Source organism: Cyprinus carpio, chromosome B9 (genome assembly GCF_018340385.1).
Source record: "Cyprinus carpio isolate SPL01 chromosome B9, ASM1834038v1, whole genome shotgun sequence".
Lineage (NCBI taxonomy): Eukaryota > Metazoa > Chordata > Actinopteri > Cypriniformes > Cyprinidae > Cyprinus > Cyprinus carpio.
In genome coordinates this window covers 33,155,370-33,175,026 of record NC_056605.1, presented here as the reverse complement: position 1 = coordinate 33,175,026, position 19,657 = coordinate 33,155,370, and the positions used below count along the sequence as shown (strand labels likewise).

Below are 19,657 nucleotides of genomic sequence, written 5' to 3'. Positions count from 1 at the left end.
TTCCTTCCATTGTTTTAGTTAATCGTGTTCACGTCATACTAATTTATCCCCTCGTTTTAATAAAATTGCTGCCATGATTTAAGAATTCGTTCCCTCATTTTAATAGTAAACTCTGGCCACGGCGTACTAATTCGTTCACTCGTTTTTATAAATTTGTGGACATGTTTACTTAAACGAGGTAACAAATTCTTAATTCGTACAAATTCCTTTCCTCATTTTAATTAAATCAAGGCCATCAATTTAGAGTTCGTTCCCTTGTTTTAGTAAATCGTGGCCAAGAATTTTCGTACTAATTTCTTCTATCATTCGAAATCTACGACCACAAATTAAGAAATAGTTTTCCTCATTTTAATAAATTTGAGGCCACAACTTAAAAATTTGTTCCATTTTTAAGTAAATCATGGCAATGACTTACAAATTTGTTTCCTCGTTGTAAAGCGCAGCTACGAATTAAGAATTCGCTTCCCTTTTAGCAAATCGTGTCTAGGTCATACTAATTTGTTCCCTCAAATTAATTAAATCAAACTTAAGGAACGCATTCGTACAAAATGGCCAGGATTTATGGGAACAAATTACTAAGTCATGGAAACTATTTTACTAAGAGAATTTTACTAAATTAAGGGAACGAACAAAAAAACATTTAAACAATTCAACTAAAATGAGGGAACAAATCCTTAATCCATGGCCACGATAAATATATATTTTTGTCCGTGTCACATTTGGGACTCCATATATTCAAGTTTTAGCTGAGAATTCAAACGCGGCCCAAAACGCTTGTTTTCTGCGTACGATACGATATTGAGAGGCTCAAATCCTCACGATCGATTTCTTGAAAACCGCTGAGCTTCCTGCCGATCCAGCAGACATGATGAGCACAAACTCAGAAAAAACAACATGGGAGTATGAAAGACTTTGGGAAAAGATTAGTTTATAAACATATAAACAGTTTATAAAATCTGCGTGTTACGATCTCAATTACATCTTTACATTCATTAAATGTACATCCAGTGGGGAGGTTTTACACCTGTATATTTAATATCTGAGAATCACAAGATATTTCCCAAGCACTCGGCAGCTGACATCTTCATTTCTCTTTAAAGCTGGAAAACAGTCAGAACTATTTATGGTTCTCCTGCAAGGAAAACTCGTCTTGATTTGAAGTTTGTCCTCCATTAAAAATATGTTTTTTTATGGTCAAACTTCACTTATGAAGGGTCAAATGGTCCAATCAATGTCAGTGGCGTCCAAAACACCCAATAAAACCTTTCAAATGAAGCGTCTCCAGCTCTTTGGCGTCCACTTCATCGACCGAGTCGCTGCGCTGCTCATCACCATCTTTAGTGGACAATTCCTCTAATTTGGTTTTCAACATTTGGATTCTGTTCCCGGTGAAGCTGCGGGTCCAGAAGAAACAGAAGAAACACGTTCAGTCACAACCAGCAGCCGCTGAGACGCGCTGAAGCCTTTAGCTGCACGATCCTGCATCCGGGTTCACCGAGAGCTATTTCCGTAAATCAAGAACACAGACCTGGAAACACAAGACGATGTTTAAACAGAGCTATTATCATCAACTAAAACTGTTAAAGAGATATTTGTATCTTGAAATAAAGCTGGAAATTAAAAACGATGCCTTCGTAACCAACTGAAAGCACTAAAATTACTACCTGGAAATAAATAAACTAAAACTGAATTCAAACCAAACGTGAAAAAAAAAAAAAAAATAATAATAATAATCTAAATAACCCAAAATATCTTAATTATTAGATGAAAAATTATAATTAAATGAAAATTAGAAATTGAAAACTGAAATAAGTTGAAGCACAAATTACTAAATGGAAATAAATGAAAACTAAAAATAAAAAAAATAAAAATAAACCTAAATGTTTGTTAAATTGAAGCACTAAAATTATGAATCGACAATAAATCTGAATGAAAAGTAAAAACAAAATGTGAAAAAAAAAATTAAACAACGTAACCTAATACTAATAAAAATTACAAAAGCACATAAAATTACTAAAAATGTAACAAAATAAACACTGAAATACAAAAATAAAACTAATTTAAAATAATATCTATAATAGTCTATAAATAATACTAAATTACCAAATAATATAATTGATTTTAGGCAAAACAACAAGAAATCTAATCTAATTTCACATAATATTATCTTAATTTCAATTTACTGAACATTTTATAACCTTGAAACTAAAAGCTAAAGTTAAGACAGCCATATGTGACTGAATTTGTGTTTCACACAATCGTAAAAACCTTGAATCTAGTTTTAGAAGAATATGAATTGAGCTTCCACTGTGATATAGTTTTGAAAACGACAAATTCTTCAAGTAGGAAGGTGAACGCACCGATCCGTCAGAGGCACTCGCTCCCACTTTATCTCCCACACTGTTCCAGCAAACCTCAAAGATTCCTCCTGTTCCTCTGTAGCTGTTCACCAACGCGCCGCTCTGAAGAAACACACACATGTATCATCATCATCATCATCATCTTCATCACAGCTGTCTGTGAAGGAGCTGCTGCACTGACCAGCGTGTCCCAGATGTGAACGCATTTGTCGAAGGAGCCGCTGGCCAGGAACTTCCCGTCCGGACTGAAGGCCACGCTGTAGACGGGCTCCTGGTGTTTGGTGAGCGTGTGGATGCAAACGCCTCGATCCACATCCCATAATCGCACCGTCGAGTCGAAGGAGGCACTGAGGAACACAAAGCAGCGGCGCATCGTCATCGTAACGTGCTTTTCATCAACATGAAACGAGAAATAAACTATTAAACACTCCAGACTTTTATCCCTTTTGTTTGTTATTTTGAAACGGAGCGTTTTTAAGTTTGGACCCCTAAATATGATCATATTCTCATGTGAGGGACTGCCATCCTAAAATATAAAAGGCATCAATAATTTTTTTTTTTCTGAAAAATTATTATAAATATACCTAGGATATTATTTGGAAAATACTAATTTAATCTATTATAATTTTTTTCTACTCACTACCGTACTTTATAGTCAATGTATTATTTATTTATTCATTTTTAAATTATAATAATCACATTTTTATTTATTTAAATGATTTTAAATGCATTTTAATCTAAATGTATTATATTCTGTTTATATAATCTCATTGCATTATACATTAAATATTCATTCATTTAATTCAAATTTATTTTATTTATTAATTTATTTGTTGGAATCAAATTGATTTTAGTCTAATCTCTTTTAAATTTATTTTATTCTAAAGTTTATTAATTTAATTAATTTTTATTCATTGATTTAATAATTTTATTTTTAATTAATTATAATAATCAAATATATTTAGTTTTAATGTTTTAAATGTTTAAATTCCATTTTTATTCAAGTATTATTCACTTAATTACAACATTTCAATAAATCTAAAAATAAACCTAATCTAATCACATCTATACATCTATTTGTTATTTATTTTTTCTATTTTTTATTAATAAATTTTTATGTAATTAATTGTAAATATTTATAAATGTACATCTAAGCCAATGTCATCTATTCATTTATATATTTTTTAATTAATATTTTTTTTTTTATAGATTCATTAGATAGCGTGAGCAGTTAGCAGTCTTGGTCCAGGTTAGCAGGTGGACGGGACGTTACCTAGCTAGCAGCATGTTAGCGTTGGGATTGCTGCTTCCGGTGCCGGTTGGGCTCCACTTGATGGTGTAAATCTCTTTATTGTGCGCTTCAAGATTGTGAACGCATGTATCCTGCTTCATACTCCAGATCTGCCGTGAGAGAAACACAGTTTGATCATATTTAATGTACATTTCATCATGTATTTGCTATGAAACCATTTCACCAATCAGAGGAACCATTACAATTAAAAACACAGGTAAAAATAAATATTTAAAGAATACTGGGACGTGACTCCCACCTTCAGCGTCATGTCGTCTGAGCAGGAAGCCAGCAGCATCCCAGACGGATCCCATTTAATGGCGTTCACTTCATTCTGCAAGCAAACAAACATGTTTATGTGCTGCTGGAGAACAGTAAAGCCTGAACCCCATGAGTTAGTGCGCTGCTCACCGTGTGCCCCTGAAAGGTCTTGAGCGGACGCTCACTTCCCAGGCGGCACACATGGATGCACATGTCAGTGCTGCAGGAGGCGAAGGTGCTGTTGTTCTGCCAGTCCACGTCCAGCGCCGGAGCTGCGAGAGTTAATGATAAACATCAACCTTTCACCGGATTCAACTAGCGTCACATAAACTGAGCTCAAACATCTTCACTACGACACGACAAAATAACACTCCATTTAACTGATATTATAACAGAATTAAATTACTGTTGTACAGCACAATGTACTTCTCAAAGCAATACAATTGTTTTTTTTTGATGGAATATCACAATTTTCTTCTGTGTTTTGATTTTAACACGAAACCACAGATGTGTGGCACTTTGTTTGCTACGGAGAAAGGAACTGTTAAAGAGTAATTAAATTGTTACTTTTGCATGCCTTCATTTAATTACTATTATTTATTTTTTATTAAATCCTAAATCCCAGAAAAGTTAAAACAGACAACATAAAAGTTCTGAAAAAACTAAAATAAATAAACAAAAACAAATAAATAAATAATTTTCATAGGAAGTTTCTGTTATTTTAAAAATGTTAATGCATTATTAAATTGTTAGAGTTTTATGAATTCAATTGATTAGACACTGTTTTTTGATTATTATAATTATATACTGTAATATAATTACTAATATTATTAATGTGCCTAAATTATTTTTTGGAAAGTATTTCCCAAAATTAAATTATTATTTTTTTATACTCAGTACTGTACAGTTAGATATATTTACTTTGTTTTTTTAATTATATGCATTCAAGTAATTTATACATTTATTTTAGTCAAATTTATTATATTTAATAAAAAGTATTTATTTTAATTTATAAATGCATGAATAAAAAGATTAGATTATTTATTATTTAAAATAATTAAAAACAGAATTTGGAAATAAAACATTTTTGATAAGCTGATAATTAATTATTGCTATATTGTATACGTTTCACCATTTCAATTAATTAGACAAGCTTTTTAATAGCTAAAATTTAATTTAACCATTAAAACATAATACAAAATAAAAATTACAATGAAAAAAAAAAAAAAATAAGTAAAAGGATTTCATATGCCCAACATACGGCTTTATAAATCTGAAAACAAAGGTAAAATCTGACGTTGGTGTATTTTCATGAATACTTTCTTTGACAGACGCAGAGTTTGACACATGAACAGCTGTAGGTGTAAACTCACCTGAATGAAATGGAAACTGCTGCTTGGCTTCACCTGTCTGAGCGTCCCAAATGATTGTCGTCTGCAGCAGGATGAGAAACCAAAGAAATAAATGGATGATTACAGAAAAAACGTCAGGTAATAATTCTCTCCCTCTAAATGCATTGCACGGATTCGATTCCCTGCGACTGCATGAACTGATCAAATGTACAGCATGAATGCAATGCGAGTTTTTATTGATTTGGGAAAGTTTAAACGCTCACTGACGCTCCAGAAGATAAAACCATGCATTAAGAGGTGTTTTAGAATTTGAAGATCAGGGTAAATGTAACTTATTTTGTCTTCTGGGAAACATGTAACTATCTTCTGAAGCCTCTGAAGGGCAGTACTAAATGAAAAAGATATGATATTTAGGCAAAATAAGAAAAATGTTCACAACCCCATTGTTCAAAAGTTTTCACCCCCCGGCTCTTAATGCATGGTTTTATCTTCTGGAGCATCAGTGAGTGATTGAATCTTCTCTAATAGTTGTGCTTGAGTCCCTCAGTTGTCCTCAGTGTGAAAAGATGCATCTCAAAATCATACAGTCATTGATGGAAAGGGTTCAAATACACAGAAATGCTGGAAAACCAAATAATTTGTGGGAGCTAAAAAAAACAAACAAACATAAAACATAAATTTAAACCTTTTCACAACAAACAATTAAACAAAAAAAAAATATCACTAAAAAAAAAAAAAAAACAAGAAAAAACAAGCTAACAACACAGTATTAAGAATCAAGGGGATGAAAACTTTTATAACGTCTTTTATGTAAACATCTTTTATGTCAAATATCTTATTCAGGTCAGTACTAAATAAACAATATCATGCATTTTGTATGATCTCTCTTATTTTGGTAAAATAATGAACATTTTGCAGATTCTGAAAGGGGTGTGTAAACTTCTGAGCTCAGCTGTAGGTACGGACCTTATCGACTCCAGCGCTCAGGATGCTGTTGCCTTTCTTGTTCCACTTGAGTGCAAATATGGGTCCTTTATGCTGTCCGAGTGTGCTGCTGAGATTACCTGGTTAACAGGTTAAAACAAGCTGGTTTAATAACTCACTCGCTGAGTCTGGTTAGCGCTCAGTGTTAAGAAATCACTCGACTTACCATCTTTTGTCCATATTCTTGCAAATCCATCATAAGATCCGGTTGCTAAAAGAGTGCCGTCACTCTGAAGACAAAAACCAAAAACATTTTGAGGAACATCATGAACTGTGATGTGAAAAGAAGCCAAACATTCACCATGTCTTTCATTAGAATTATATCCAGGGTCCAAACATGATTTCGTCCAGTGCCAAATGAGAGTAAAATGGACTTTTAATAAGTGCCATTAAACAAATTATAATTTTTCATATTTTTTTTAAGTTATATAATACATTTAAAACAATAATCTGATCATCATTCTTTTAAGATGAGAGATATGAATAAGATGTACAGTTTAAGGGAATCATAGAAAAAAACACCATTAGTTTCATAGGCAACAAACATTTTTTTTGAAACCTTTAATAGTGCTATAAAAATTAAGTTAGAGAACAGAATGATCTTCAGGGATGAATTAATACATTTTTTAAATATCTCAGTAATGGCAATTTCTCATGAATTTCTATTCAAAATATTTGAACGCTTGACAAAACTAGAAAGATATATTCATTAGTGAAATTTCCACGAGTTCAAGACTTTATTAACTTGTTTTCCAAGTCTGGAAATCTCACTTTTAAAATCCCCTCACATTTCCAGGTTTTCCAAGATTGTGAGAATCCTGATTCTTAAATAGAAGTGAGAGTTGTTGAGGAACGAATTAAAATAAGAAACATTATGCCAGTTCTATTGATTTCTATCAATAAAACAAACAAACATTTTTAAACGTAAAAAAAAAAAAAATCTTGACTTTTTAGTTGTTTTAGCTTATTTAAAAACTCGTTTTGTCTGTTTTTTAGGGCTGCCAAAATGGCTGAAAATCTAAATTTGTATTTTGTACTTAAATATTATCAATATTCAAATCATATTCAAATTTAAAAGGCATAATTTCAGTCAGGGTGAAGAAAAGCTCTTGGCTTCTCTCCTGAGGCCACAAGAGGGCGCATCGAGCAAAATATCACTAATGCACCTTTATTCAAAGCAATAAAATAAAATGACTATCTTTGTAAAATAATGCTGTCATACCATTAATCGCATTCAAAGTAAAAGTTTTTGTTTGCATAATATATATGTGTTCTCTGTATATTTATTATGTATTTATAAATACACACATATACAGTATATATTTTGAAAATATTTACATGTATTTAGATGTCTATTTATATTCATATATATTCATATATATATATATATATATATATATATATAATATATATATATATATATATATATATATATATATATATATATACTTACTTGATAAATATACAATTTTGGATGGGATTAATCGTTTGACTACTTTAAAACATAGTTTCTAAATCATATATAATTAATTAAGTTACTTAAACAATCAGAAACAAAACCACATCACGTATATATGTATAGTTTAATACAAAAGACCGAAAACCAATCACAAAGAGTACTTTTTTCATTTAAAAATGGGGAAATTGGGAAGAACGGTCATAAAGTCTCGTGACGTGTTTTTTAAAAAAAAGTTAATTTTAAATGGCTTGTTAACATGTGGCTCTCTTGTGAGAAAATGCGTAGAAAATGCAACGTTTTTGCATTTGAATGTGGATTTTTATTTTACATTTGACGAATATTCGAAGTTCAAATTTTTATCCAGAGGCCTACTGGTTTTAAATCATTTTTAGCGTCTTGCGGCCCCTGGACTCACGTTCCAGTCCAGCGAGGTCACGTCCTTGTTGCTGGGAACATCCTGACCTCCCTCTCGGATGCAGTGCCGCAGGACCAGCTGAGTCGAGCCGCCGCTGCTGTTCTCAATCAGGTTCCATATGCGCGCCGTCGAGTCGCCAGAGCTGCCACAGGAGCAACACAAATAATGCAATACTCTATTTAGTCAAGACACTCGAGGTGTAAAAATATAACTAATACTACCCCGGTTGATTGATAACATTAAGAATCGAAAACCTTTCTGTATCTTTCAGATCTAATTAAATATGCACTAATTTCAGCATAAACACACACAAATACACAATGCAATAAAATAAACACTTAAATTTGTATTTTGGCAGTTGAATTATTTTTATTGATACTTTTTTATATTATGAATTATAAATAAACATTTAAAAAATAATGAATGCACTTAAAATGCTGCTTTTAAATAAAATAGTACAATATTAAAAATATATATAAATGTATAAAATATTAAATCAATAAAAATAGTATATGAGACCCTGGAGCACAACGCTTTTCTTACTTAAGATTATTTTGCTTGTTCTAAGCAAAAACTTGTTTAATTTTGACATGTTTTTTTCTGAAAACAAGACAACAATTTTAATCATTCTTGATTTAAGAATCTTTAGATATTTTGGCTGGAAACAAGACAAAAAATCTAAGTAAGTAAAGCATTTTTTTGCAGTGATTTTTTATTTACAGCTTTCAGATGATGTATAAATCTAAATTTCAAAATATTGACCCTTATGACTGGTTTTGTGCTCCGCGGTCACAAATCGAAGTAAATAAAATGTAATAAAACTAATAAAAATAAATGAATAAAATAAAAATAACAACAACAATAATAAAAATAAAATATTTCAATAATTAATAAATATTTGAGCTCAAATATTTGTCTATCATGTAGTTTTAGAAAAACATTTGATGCGATGTTCCAGTGTGAGTCGTACAAACTCATCACAGCGTCAGAAACCCTTCAGCTTGAGGTCAGAGGTCAGATGGACTCACCCTGAGGCCAAGAGGTCAGTGACGGGGTTCCAGGCGCAGATGAAGACCTCCGACTCGTGACCCCTCAACACCGTGGCGGGAATCTGGACCTCGCTGTCCACCTCCATCACCTCCATGTGATTGTCTGAGAGAGAAGCAGCTCACAGTTCATCACATCGTGTGTGAAACCAACAAACATCTCTCTCAGTGCCTTACTACTACACCAACAGTGAAAGATTATATTTTACTGTGTTCTCATATTCTGTGTGCTGTTCTTCTGAACTTTCTATTTATCAAAGAAACCTGAAAAAATTATACTCAGCTGTTTTCAACATAATAATAATAATAATAATAATAAATGTTTCTTGCGCAGCAAATTAGAATATTAGAATGATTTCTGAAGGATCATGTGACTGGAGTTATGATGCTAAAAATTCAGCTTTAAAAACACTGGAATAAATTACAATTTAAAATACATTCAAAAAGAAAACAGTTATTTTAAATAGTAAAAATATTTACAAATTTTACTGTATTGGATCAAATAAATGCAGGTTTGGGGCACAGAAGAGACTTCTTTAAAAAATAGTGCTGTCTAACGATTAATCGCATCTAAAATAAAAGTTTTTGTTTACATACTATGTGTATGTGTACTGTGTTTATTTATTATGTGTATATATGTGTGTATATATATATGTGTATAGATATATATATATATATCTATATATATAATATATATCTATATATATATATATATATATATATATATATAATATATATATATATTATATATAATATATAAACACGCATAGTATATATTCAAAAAATTTACATGTATATACATTATATGATATAAAATATATTAGGGCTGTCAAATGATTAATCACGATTATCACATCCATATAAAAAAGTTTTTGTTTACATAATATATGTGTGAATACAGTGTATATTTATTTATGTATATATAAATACACACACATGCATGTATATATTTAAGAAGAATATGTTATGTTTATATATTAAATATATTTATATTATAATATAAAATATAAGAATATAAATATATAAATTTATATACATGTAAATTTGTCTAAATATATAATTTATGTGTGTGTATTTATATATACATAATAAATATACCCTTTACACATACATATATTATGTAAACAAACTTTTATTTTGGATTGATTAATCGTGATTAATCATTTGACAGCCCTAAAATATATTTAATATATAAAGTAAAAATACATACATGCATGTGTTTGTATTTACATAATAAATACACAGTACACACTCATATATTATGTAAACAAAAACTTATTTTGGATGCGATTAATCGCTTGACAGCACTATTAAAAATCTTTTTGACTGGTAATGTATGTATTTGGTCAATGCCTTTATTAATAAAGTTACTTAAGCTATATAGTTCATGTATTTCTCCCTGGGAATCAATCCCAGCGATGCGTTGGCGAAGCATTCACATCTGTGCTTCTGTAAAGCCTGTTTGTGACTCTCCTGTGATAGATGTTTTTGAGTCAGATTAGTGACTTACGGAGCGCGTGGGTGCCGTTCTCCTCTCCGTTGAGCGCCGTTTCTCCGTTATTGGTGGCGTGGGACTGAGCGGCGCTCGAGCTGCTGGAGCTGATGGCTTTCTGCTGCTCTGCGAGTTTGTCTCTGAAGGCCTGCTGTCTGGTGTGAACCACGTCTGGCATCACGGCATCCACGAGCGACAGGGACTCTATCGGCCGGCCGTCAAACACTGTGCCATCCTGAAACATTCACAGACAACATTACCTTCAAACACAAGCCAGTGACACGAAGCAGAAACATCCTGCAGGAGGGGTTTGGATTTCTTCACGGTTCAGTAATGAATTTACCACATTTACTTTCAGTTTGTGGTCATTTTAAAATAAAATAAAACATACAAACGCCAATTTCTCAGCATTTATACATTAAATATTTTAGTAAAAATGCTCTATTTTACTCCAAATATAGTTCAGCATAACTAGAAAAATATATTTTCATTATAGAAATTTCCACGACTTTAAAATGTTATTTATCACCATTTTATTAACTGCCTTTACATCAAGTTTTTTTTTTTTTTTTCCAATGAAAATCAAAAGTTCAGACCATGGTTATTATAGTAAACTAAAACCATCAAAAAATTAAGATTTTTTTTTTACTTAAAATAAAAAAAGGTTAACTAAACTAAAATAGAAACCAAAAAAAAAAAAGAAAATAAAACAACATTATTATTATTATTATTATATTATTTCAGCTAGCTGCCAATGAAACATTTCTCATTTACATTTAGTTTAACTTGATGTACTGAAACAATGAAAACCAAAAATAAAATTAATACAAAAAATATACTTTTTAACATTTTAAAATATAATAATAATAAAAATACAATAATTCATAATTTAATAACATTTTTATAATACATAAGTATTTCAAAAAAACCATTAATAAAAACAAATGAACAAACAGAAAAAAAAATTTATACAATTATTAATACAACTAAAATAAAAAAAAATAATAATACAACTATTATAGCATCGCAATGATACTATTAAAAACAACAAACAAACACTTGTTTATTTACACTTTATAATATTGCCATAACAGCAAATTTATTTATTTTTTCTTCATGATCAGTGAAACTCTCGTCAGAGAAAGTAAATATCTGAAAAAGTGGCTGCAATAAAATCCTTAGTTTATTTGTGAATATATTTAATTTAGTGCTGTCAAGCGATTAATCACAACCAAAATAAAAGTTTTTGTTTACATAATATATGCATTTGTACTGTGTATATTTATTATGTATATATAAATACACACACACACACAGTATATATTTTGAAAATACACAAACTAATTTTTTCTTAAATACACATGTATGTGTGTGCATTTATATACATAATAAATATACACAGCGCACACACACATATTAAAACAGCACTATTAAAAACATTTTAATATTGTTTTTAAACTATATTAAATTGTTTGACAGCACTAATTTATTATTCACAGCAGGTGAAAGTTATTTAAGCAAAAATGCAGATAGATCAAAGTGTTCAAAGTGAAGAAGTTCACCTCGTTGATGCTGATCTCGGCCTCCACGTACTGAAGGCCCTTCTGCAGGATGGAGATGAGGGCAGCAGGAGGCACCAGAGTCCCGTTGATGTTCGACTGGCTGATGTGGCTCTCCATGCCAAACGTGAACGCAGAGTGAGAGAAACCTGCAGCACAGAGGCCAAACACACCGGCTTTCATCAACCAGCAGTCGCTTGATCTCAGCCCGAGAGTAAATGTGTGACTAAACCTGATCTGAGCTCCTCAGTTCCAGGAGATCTGGGGTGCTTCTGTGGGGTTTACCTGACTCCTGCAGATATCTGTAGACCAGAAAGTTGACTTCATCACTGGTTATGCTCATCTTAGCTCCACCTCGGAGGATGAGCGACGCTGGAGCTCACGATCAGCCCCTGCGGGAAACACAACACTCATACTTTAATATCCGACTTATGAAACGTTCTGGAGTCTCATTATGAGACTGTAGGTCTAGTACCATTAAAAAAAAAAAAATAAATAAAAAACAATCTTAAATAAAAAAATCTATAACTAACTAAAAAAATTCAAAAAATAAAAAATTGATGACTAACTATAAATTAATTAATTAAAAAAAAAAAAAAAAAAAAAAAACTTTTTATTTCAGCCAGCTGCCAAGGCAACATTTCTCTTTTTCATTTAGTTTAGTCTTGAAGTAGGCCTACTAAAATAATTAAAACAGAAATAAAATGAGTAAAACTGGGATTTATTGTAAAAATAAAAATTTTTATAAATTTGTAATAAAAATATTTGTATAAAAATTTAAATAACTAGTGCTAAATAATACTAAATGAATCAAACTAACAATTAAAAAAAAGAAAAAAAAATTAAAACCTTAACAAAAAGGAAAATTAAACTGAAAAAAAAAAAAAAACTTTTTCCCCGTATTTGTGGTCATTTCAAAACTAAATAGTACTCACAAATGCCGATTTCTCAGCATTTTTACTCATCATAACATTCTAAAAGTTTCCTTGACTTTAAAATGATATTAATTTCATCCATTTATTTAATTATATTTTATTAACTTTATTAAATAATTTTATTAAGCGATTTAGATTTATGCTTTATTATACGTTTTTGAAATACATAGATCATTTCATGCATTTAATGTACAACTTAAAGTACTAAAATAACTAGAAAAAAAGGTAAAAACTATATTCTAAAATATAAAAACTAATAAAATTGACAAAACATAAAATTAATAAAACCTTAAATAAAATTAAAATAAATGTAAAAATAAAAACTGATGTAAAATATTAATACGTAATAATGAATGCTACTGAAACACTGCCTGACACGCATCACTAAACAAACAGGATGACTGTCACGTGTGTAATATCATGTGGTGCTGTTTGTTTAAGGCAATATAAAGTCAAGCAAATCAGCTTCTCAATTTTCTATTTCTATTGTCACTGCCCTGAAATAAAGTATTACACACCCAATGAGCAAATACTTGCCAAACGCCAACTCAATTAAGATCATCTAACAAACTAAAACACATTAAGTCATAATTTACTAGATATTTTTAGTATATAATTAACTTTATATATTAATTATTTATAAATATAACATTATTTATTATACATTTATATTATATTTTAGTATATCAAATTAATTTTAAATGATATAATAAGTATTACTTTTTTTGATTCACTCTGTAATGAGCTCAGACACTTGCACCCATACAATTTAATTTAATTTAATGCAGACGGTTTTGAAGAAGTTTGAGTTATTTATCTTTCAGGAGAACAGTGTAGTTCCTAAAGCTCCCAGCAGGAGTGAGGCGAGAGTTACTCTTCTTTAGCTGGAGACACTGTTTTCATGCCACTGGGTTAATTAACTGACACAAAACAGCATGTAAGATGTGACTGTTAACTTCTTCTCACGGGAGCCTGCTGAACTACAGCTCATGCACTCGTCAGATACCCGTCTCACGACGATTACACACCTGCAAATAAACCACGAGAGACAGTCCCTACACACACAAACTCCATCAAGAACAAAACAACAACTACAATAAATAAAAACTCCATATTTTAGGGAAAATAAATCACATATCAAATAACTGATCACAGGAAACCGGTTAAAACAACGCACAGCTCCAGATTAATCAGACACAGAAAATAAACCTGCGGAGCCATTCATAACCCACACACTGGAAGAACAAACTTTAATCACTGTTTTCACGTGACAATATTCAAAGCATAACTTAATATTTGATGCTTTGCTGTAAACCAGTGATTAAAAAAAAAAAAAAATTATGCAAGAAGTAAAATGCAAAGAAAATCAAGTTAAAATAAATGATCAAAAGGATCCCGAACAAGCCTTTTTTCTTAAATAATAATTAAAAAAAACAAAATAATCTAAATTCACAATGCTGCTTAATTTTAATTAACATGTGAATAAATATGAATATTTATATTATTATTTTTTATTCCTGTGGCCACAATATCATTATAACTTTTAATTAGTTTATATTTATTTTTTATTTTTCATTTTAATTTAATTTTATGAATGCAATTTCGTTGAGTGTCGTCATTTTTCTTTTCATTTTTATTTATTTGTCTATATAGTTTTTAGAAATTTTTATTTCAGTTTAAGTTATTTTATTACATCAAGTTAAACTAAAAAATGAGAAATGCTGCCTCAGCAACTACCTGAAATAAAGTTTAAATGTTTTTTTTTTTCATATTTAATATTTATTTCACATAACATTTATTTTATTTCAAGTAACTAAAATGTTTTTTTTTTTTTTTAATGGTTTTATTTTCAGTTAACTATAATAACCCTGCTACAAAACCAAGAGATTAAAAAATAATTAATACAGACCACAGAAGTAGTGAAACCGTTAACGTCAGCCGGTCTTAAAAAGGACATTAACAACAATCCTGTTGAATGAATACAAACTAGGTTAATATATAAAGGAAGGATCGAATTGTCACAAGCGTGAAGCCAAGAGTAACCGCAGGAGTGATTAATGAGTAAAGCAGGACGAGCGAGACGAGAGATGCACGCCAGGCTGCACAGCCTCATTTTCTCCTGGCTGGTCTCCTCAGGACCTGCAAACAGCAGCCATTTTCTCCTGAGCGGCGTAAAAACACGCGGGTCGCAGTCATTTCCTGCGGTCGCATGAGACTAATGAACACGCAAAACTGAGAACATGCCATCTATGTGTGATGATTCACTTCTGCTGATGATACTGCATTTAAAACTGGACGAACCAAAGTCTAATGAAGCAGAAATACTGCATGTAGCACTGAGGGGTTTGAGCACACTGAATAATGACTGTTTGTTATCGTCTTTCCAGATTTTTGTTTGCATCACTGAATCACTGAATCAAATGTTTAAAGCATAAATCAATAAAAAAATCAATGTAAAAACAACTAAAAAAATCAAAACGACTTCAACAAAAACAAAACTTTTAACTTCACCAAATAAAACTCAAAATAAAAAAACATTAATAAAACGGTGCAAAAAAATATGATAAATACAGAATTCTTTAGTGCATAAATGTAATATATAAATAATATAGTTCATAAATGTCGTCATATATGGTTGGCAAGCAAAAAATAAAAAATAAATAAAAATAAATGTTTTAAGTAAAAGTGCTAAGTTTTATTAATAGATGAACGTGCAATCTATTATTGTTAGAGCTGTCACAATCATGAATTTAGTGTTGATGATTGAATGCCACACAAATAATTGCAATTAATAAACCTTTTTTAAAACTTGGAATTGCATATAATATGATGGACAATATAATAACACACTAATAAGCCCACATGACTTACTGTTTCGCTGTGAAAATTGTAAAATATTTATAATTATAACCTATTAAATAGTTTATTATAATAAATATTTTTGAATATAAATTATAATTAGTGAATTATCATTTTATTGTTTTTTTTATTGCATACTTTTATTAGTGCACATTCTCTAGGTGCTTAAATTTCCCTTATTTTGGGTGACCACACTGTGATTGAAATGTAAAATGCACAGTTATTGTGGTTCTCTTAAATAATTGCGATCGAATAACTGCAGTCAGATCATTTATTAGTAATCGTGACAGACCTAAATATTGTAACTTTTGTAAATTACACACAATTACTCAACCGCGCCCAGAGTCAGATCTTCTCTTCACTTAAAAGCGTTTAATGTAAACATTGAATTTAAATCAAACCAGTGACTAACTCAACAACAGCAGCCGCTCTGAGAAAGACGATCTGCATTCATCTGCAGTGAGATTAACGATGATATAAACCTTAACGACGTCTGAAACCACAACGCTGCCTTGAAGACGCAAAACACCCCAGAGTCACATATTACAGCCCTTTCACCTCCAAACACACACAGTACGAGCACAAAGAAGTCTCTTCTGCTCAGCAAGGATGCATTTATTTGATTAAAAATGCTGTAAAAATGGTTAAATATTTTATCATTTAAAATATCTGTTTTCTGTGTGAATATCTGTTAAACTGTAATTTATTTCTGTGATGCGCAGCTGTATTTTCAGCATCATTACCTTACTCCAGGTCTTCAGTGTCACATGATCTTTCAGAAATCATGAAAAGATTATTATCAATGTTTCAAGAAACATTTCTGATTATACGCTTATTATCAGTGTTGAAAACATTGATGGCCATTTTTGTTTTTTCAGGAGCGTCTCAACACTTCGATAGAACAGAGAAGTTCAAAAGAACCAGCGATTTATTTAAATATAGAAATCTTTCATAAGATTATAAATGTCTCCACTGGCACTATAAACTTATGAGCAATTTAATGCGCTCTTGCTGAATTAAAGTGTTTATTTCTTTAAAAACTAGAATCACTGAATAAAATATTTCATCAGTGCAGTTGTTTACAGTAGTCAACATCTGAAGTGGGTCAAAAAAAGTTCAGAGTCTAGAAAGCGTTTAGGTTTCAGGACCACTTTTGATCCACTTCAAATGCTGAGAGTATGTGATCACATCAATATATCACACACACCCTACAGAGGGGTTAAAACAGACGAGCCACAGCACACACCGATCTCATCTGCAATAAGCTTTCAAAACCGAGGCTCATCTCAGAACTAGGTCCATCTGGCATCTCTCTCTCTTTCAGACGGATTTGGATTCAGTGAACGCCGAGGGCTTTGCTCGAATCCTGAGAAAACTCTCTCTCTTCAATCCTATTACCCATTAACTCAGTCGACTTGTAATGATTTACAACTCTGTGCAGATCTAAAGCTATTTATAAGAGCGAGACAAGCTGTCGTGTGGGAGTGGATGTGCTCTCCGTATGAGGATGAATGGAGATTAGACATTAGAATCAGAACGAATGGAGCCCATCTAACTCCATTCTTGCATTAATGATTCCTGCTGAGAAGAATATTTGGTCTATATATTGCGTTAACTATATGCTTAAAACAATATTGTGAGTCTCACTCTCTCTGCATATTTTATCTTTTATATTTTTTTATTTATTTTCCCCAAATTCTGTTTTTTCTCTGCTTTGATTTTTCTTTCCAGTTTCAGGTTTTTTTTTTTTTTATTTTTATAATATTTTCCATTTTAAAGGGTTAAATTAAATTATAGTAGTAAAAAAAAAAAAAGCTTGTTTAATTAATTGAAATCATACAATTTAGAAACAATTTATTACATTTTAACAAACTAAATGTTTAGGGTCATATGAAACTTGCTGCTTTAATTTCCCCGCAAAATTCCGTTTAGTTTTTTCTCACGCAAATTACATTAGATTTTTTTCTGGATTTTGTTTAAATGGTTTAGTTTAATATGAATAATCAAAAAGCATGTCTAATCAACACAAAACATAAAACAATTAAAAATTTAAACTAAATTTTACAATAAACGGCCCTATGAAACGTTTTATTTTTTTCCAGAAATTCTACATGTTGTCCGTTTAAATTTTTCTAGATTTATGAGTTACAAAAAAAAACCACTTATTTATTTTAAAAACAGAGGTAATTAAATGAAGGCATAAATCATTAACTATTGATTTAGTCGTCTAATACGTAATTTATAAAAAACGTAAAAATATCTTTTATTTTTTGGGAAACAAAATGTTGCGTTAATACTGCAAATTCCATTTTTATCTCCCCAGATTCCTTCCACGATTGCGTCCACCTTTAAATGCAAAGCATAAACAAAAAACATAAATGCATGTGTTTTTCGCGGACAATGCAATCCCATAATGCACTGCGATGAGCTCAGTTGAAAAAAAAAAATGGCTGAACAGATGCGTGAACACATAGAAGTATGGTTATCAGCCACTATCCAGTATCAGGCATCAGCATTCCGTCAAAAACTACATCAAGCAGACCTTGATTGTTAACCCTCTGCAAAATAAGATTTATTACAATTCAAATGTTTCCATCCGCAATTTCATTGTCTGGAACAACATAAGTAGGTGTGGGAAGCGATAAATAGATAAAGGATGACAAATGCAATAGTCTGTCTTCCTGAGTAAACTACCACGTTAGAGTTCCGAGCAATTCAGCACATTAGTTTCCACCCCTCAATAATAAAAAATAACATAAATAAAATAAAACTTGAAAACAAAGGGAAACCAGACTTTGGCTTAAAAACAAAAACTACTGAGTCAGGGTTTACAGAAAGAGAGAGCTCTAAATGGTCAGGTACATATGTCCCAGGATATTTCTATCTATACATGAACCCTGTTTTTTTTTTCCTTTTTTCATTCCTGTTCCCATTAGTTTCAGTGACATTTTTTTTTTCAAATTAAGTTGACAGGAGCACAGTTTCCCACCCACTAAACGGACATTTTAATTTCCAATGAGCAGTAGGCTATTTGTTTTAACTGTCCTTAATTATTGTTATATACACACACACACACACATTTGCAAGTGGATAAAAAAAAACAAAAAAGTTACACTCAAAGTTTGTCCTAAGAACGAGAACGGTATTAATTTTTGGTTTTATGCAAGAGGTGTTTTAAAAAGTACTCAAGGTGTAAATTTTACCATCACATTAATAAGTATCTGGCCAAAAAAAGTCTTGAGTAAAAGTAAAAATGTACAACTGTAAAATTGTATTTTAAGTAGTAAAAAAAAATATATCTATAATATATATAATAAGATAATATATATATATCATATATATAAATAATACAAACAAACACAAAAAAAAAAACATTTAAACACATATACACCCAAATATCTCTCTTTGTTTGTATAATGCAAAGTGTATGGCCGTCCAAAAAATGACCACTTCACAAAACTACACAAAGTGAAATATGCTTCAGCGAAACGATTTGTGTAAGAAAAATACATTAATAATATAAAAAAGCGAAACGATTTGTGTAAGAAAAATACATTACTTATATTTTAAACTTCGTGTGGTTTCTGAAGTGGGTGTTCCCTATGCATTAATAGGGACTGACCATCTTCCACTTGTGTGTTCCA

At 30.8% G+C, this 19,657-nt stretch overlaps 2 protein-coding genes across 2 annotated transcripts in view; both read right to left on the bottom strand.

The window, feature by feature from the left end:
- The window catches only part of LOC122138547 (NACHT, LRR and PYD domains-containing protein 3-like), a 788,161-nt gene that overhangs the window by 236,513 nt on the left and 531,991 nt on the right, over window positions 1-19,657 (bottom strand). The window lies entirely within an intron of this gene.
- tbl1x (transducin beta like 1 X-linked) lies at window positions 909-12,663 on the bottom strand. The gene is made up of 14 exons (XM_042731937.1): window positions 12,505-12,663; window positions 12,223-12,368; window positions 10,679-10,895; window positions 9,151-9,274; window positions 8,123-8,264; window positions 6,415-6,478; window positions 6,231-6,328; window positions 5,286-5,346; window positions 4,063-4,184; window positions 3,911-3,985; window positions 3,634-3,761; window positions 2,542-2,707; window positions 2,361-2,462; window positions 909-1,528 (listed from the first exon to the last, which is right to left on the bottom strand). Exons 1-14 carry the CDS (start codon window positions 12,560-12,562, stop codon window positions 1,502-1,504), a joined length of 1,530 nt encoding a protein of 509 aa, XP_042587871.1. The 5' UTR covers window positions 12,563-12,663; the 3' UTR covers window positions 909-1,501.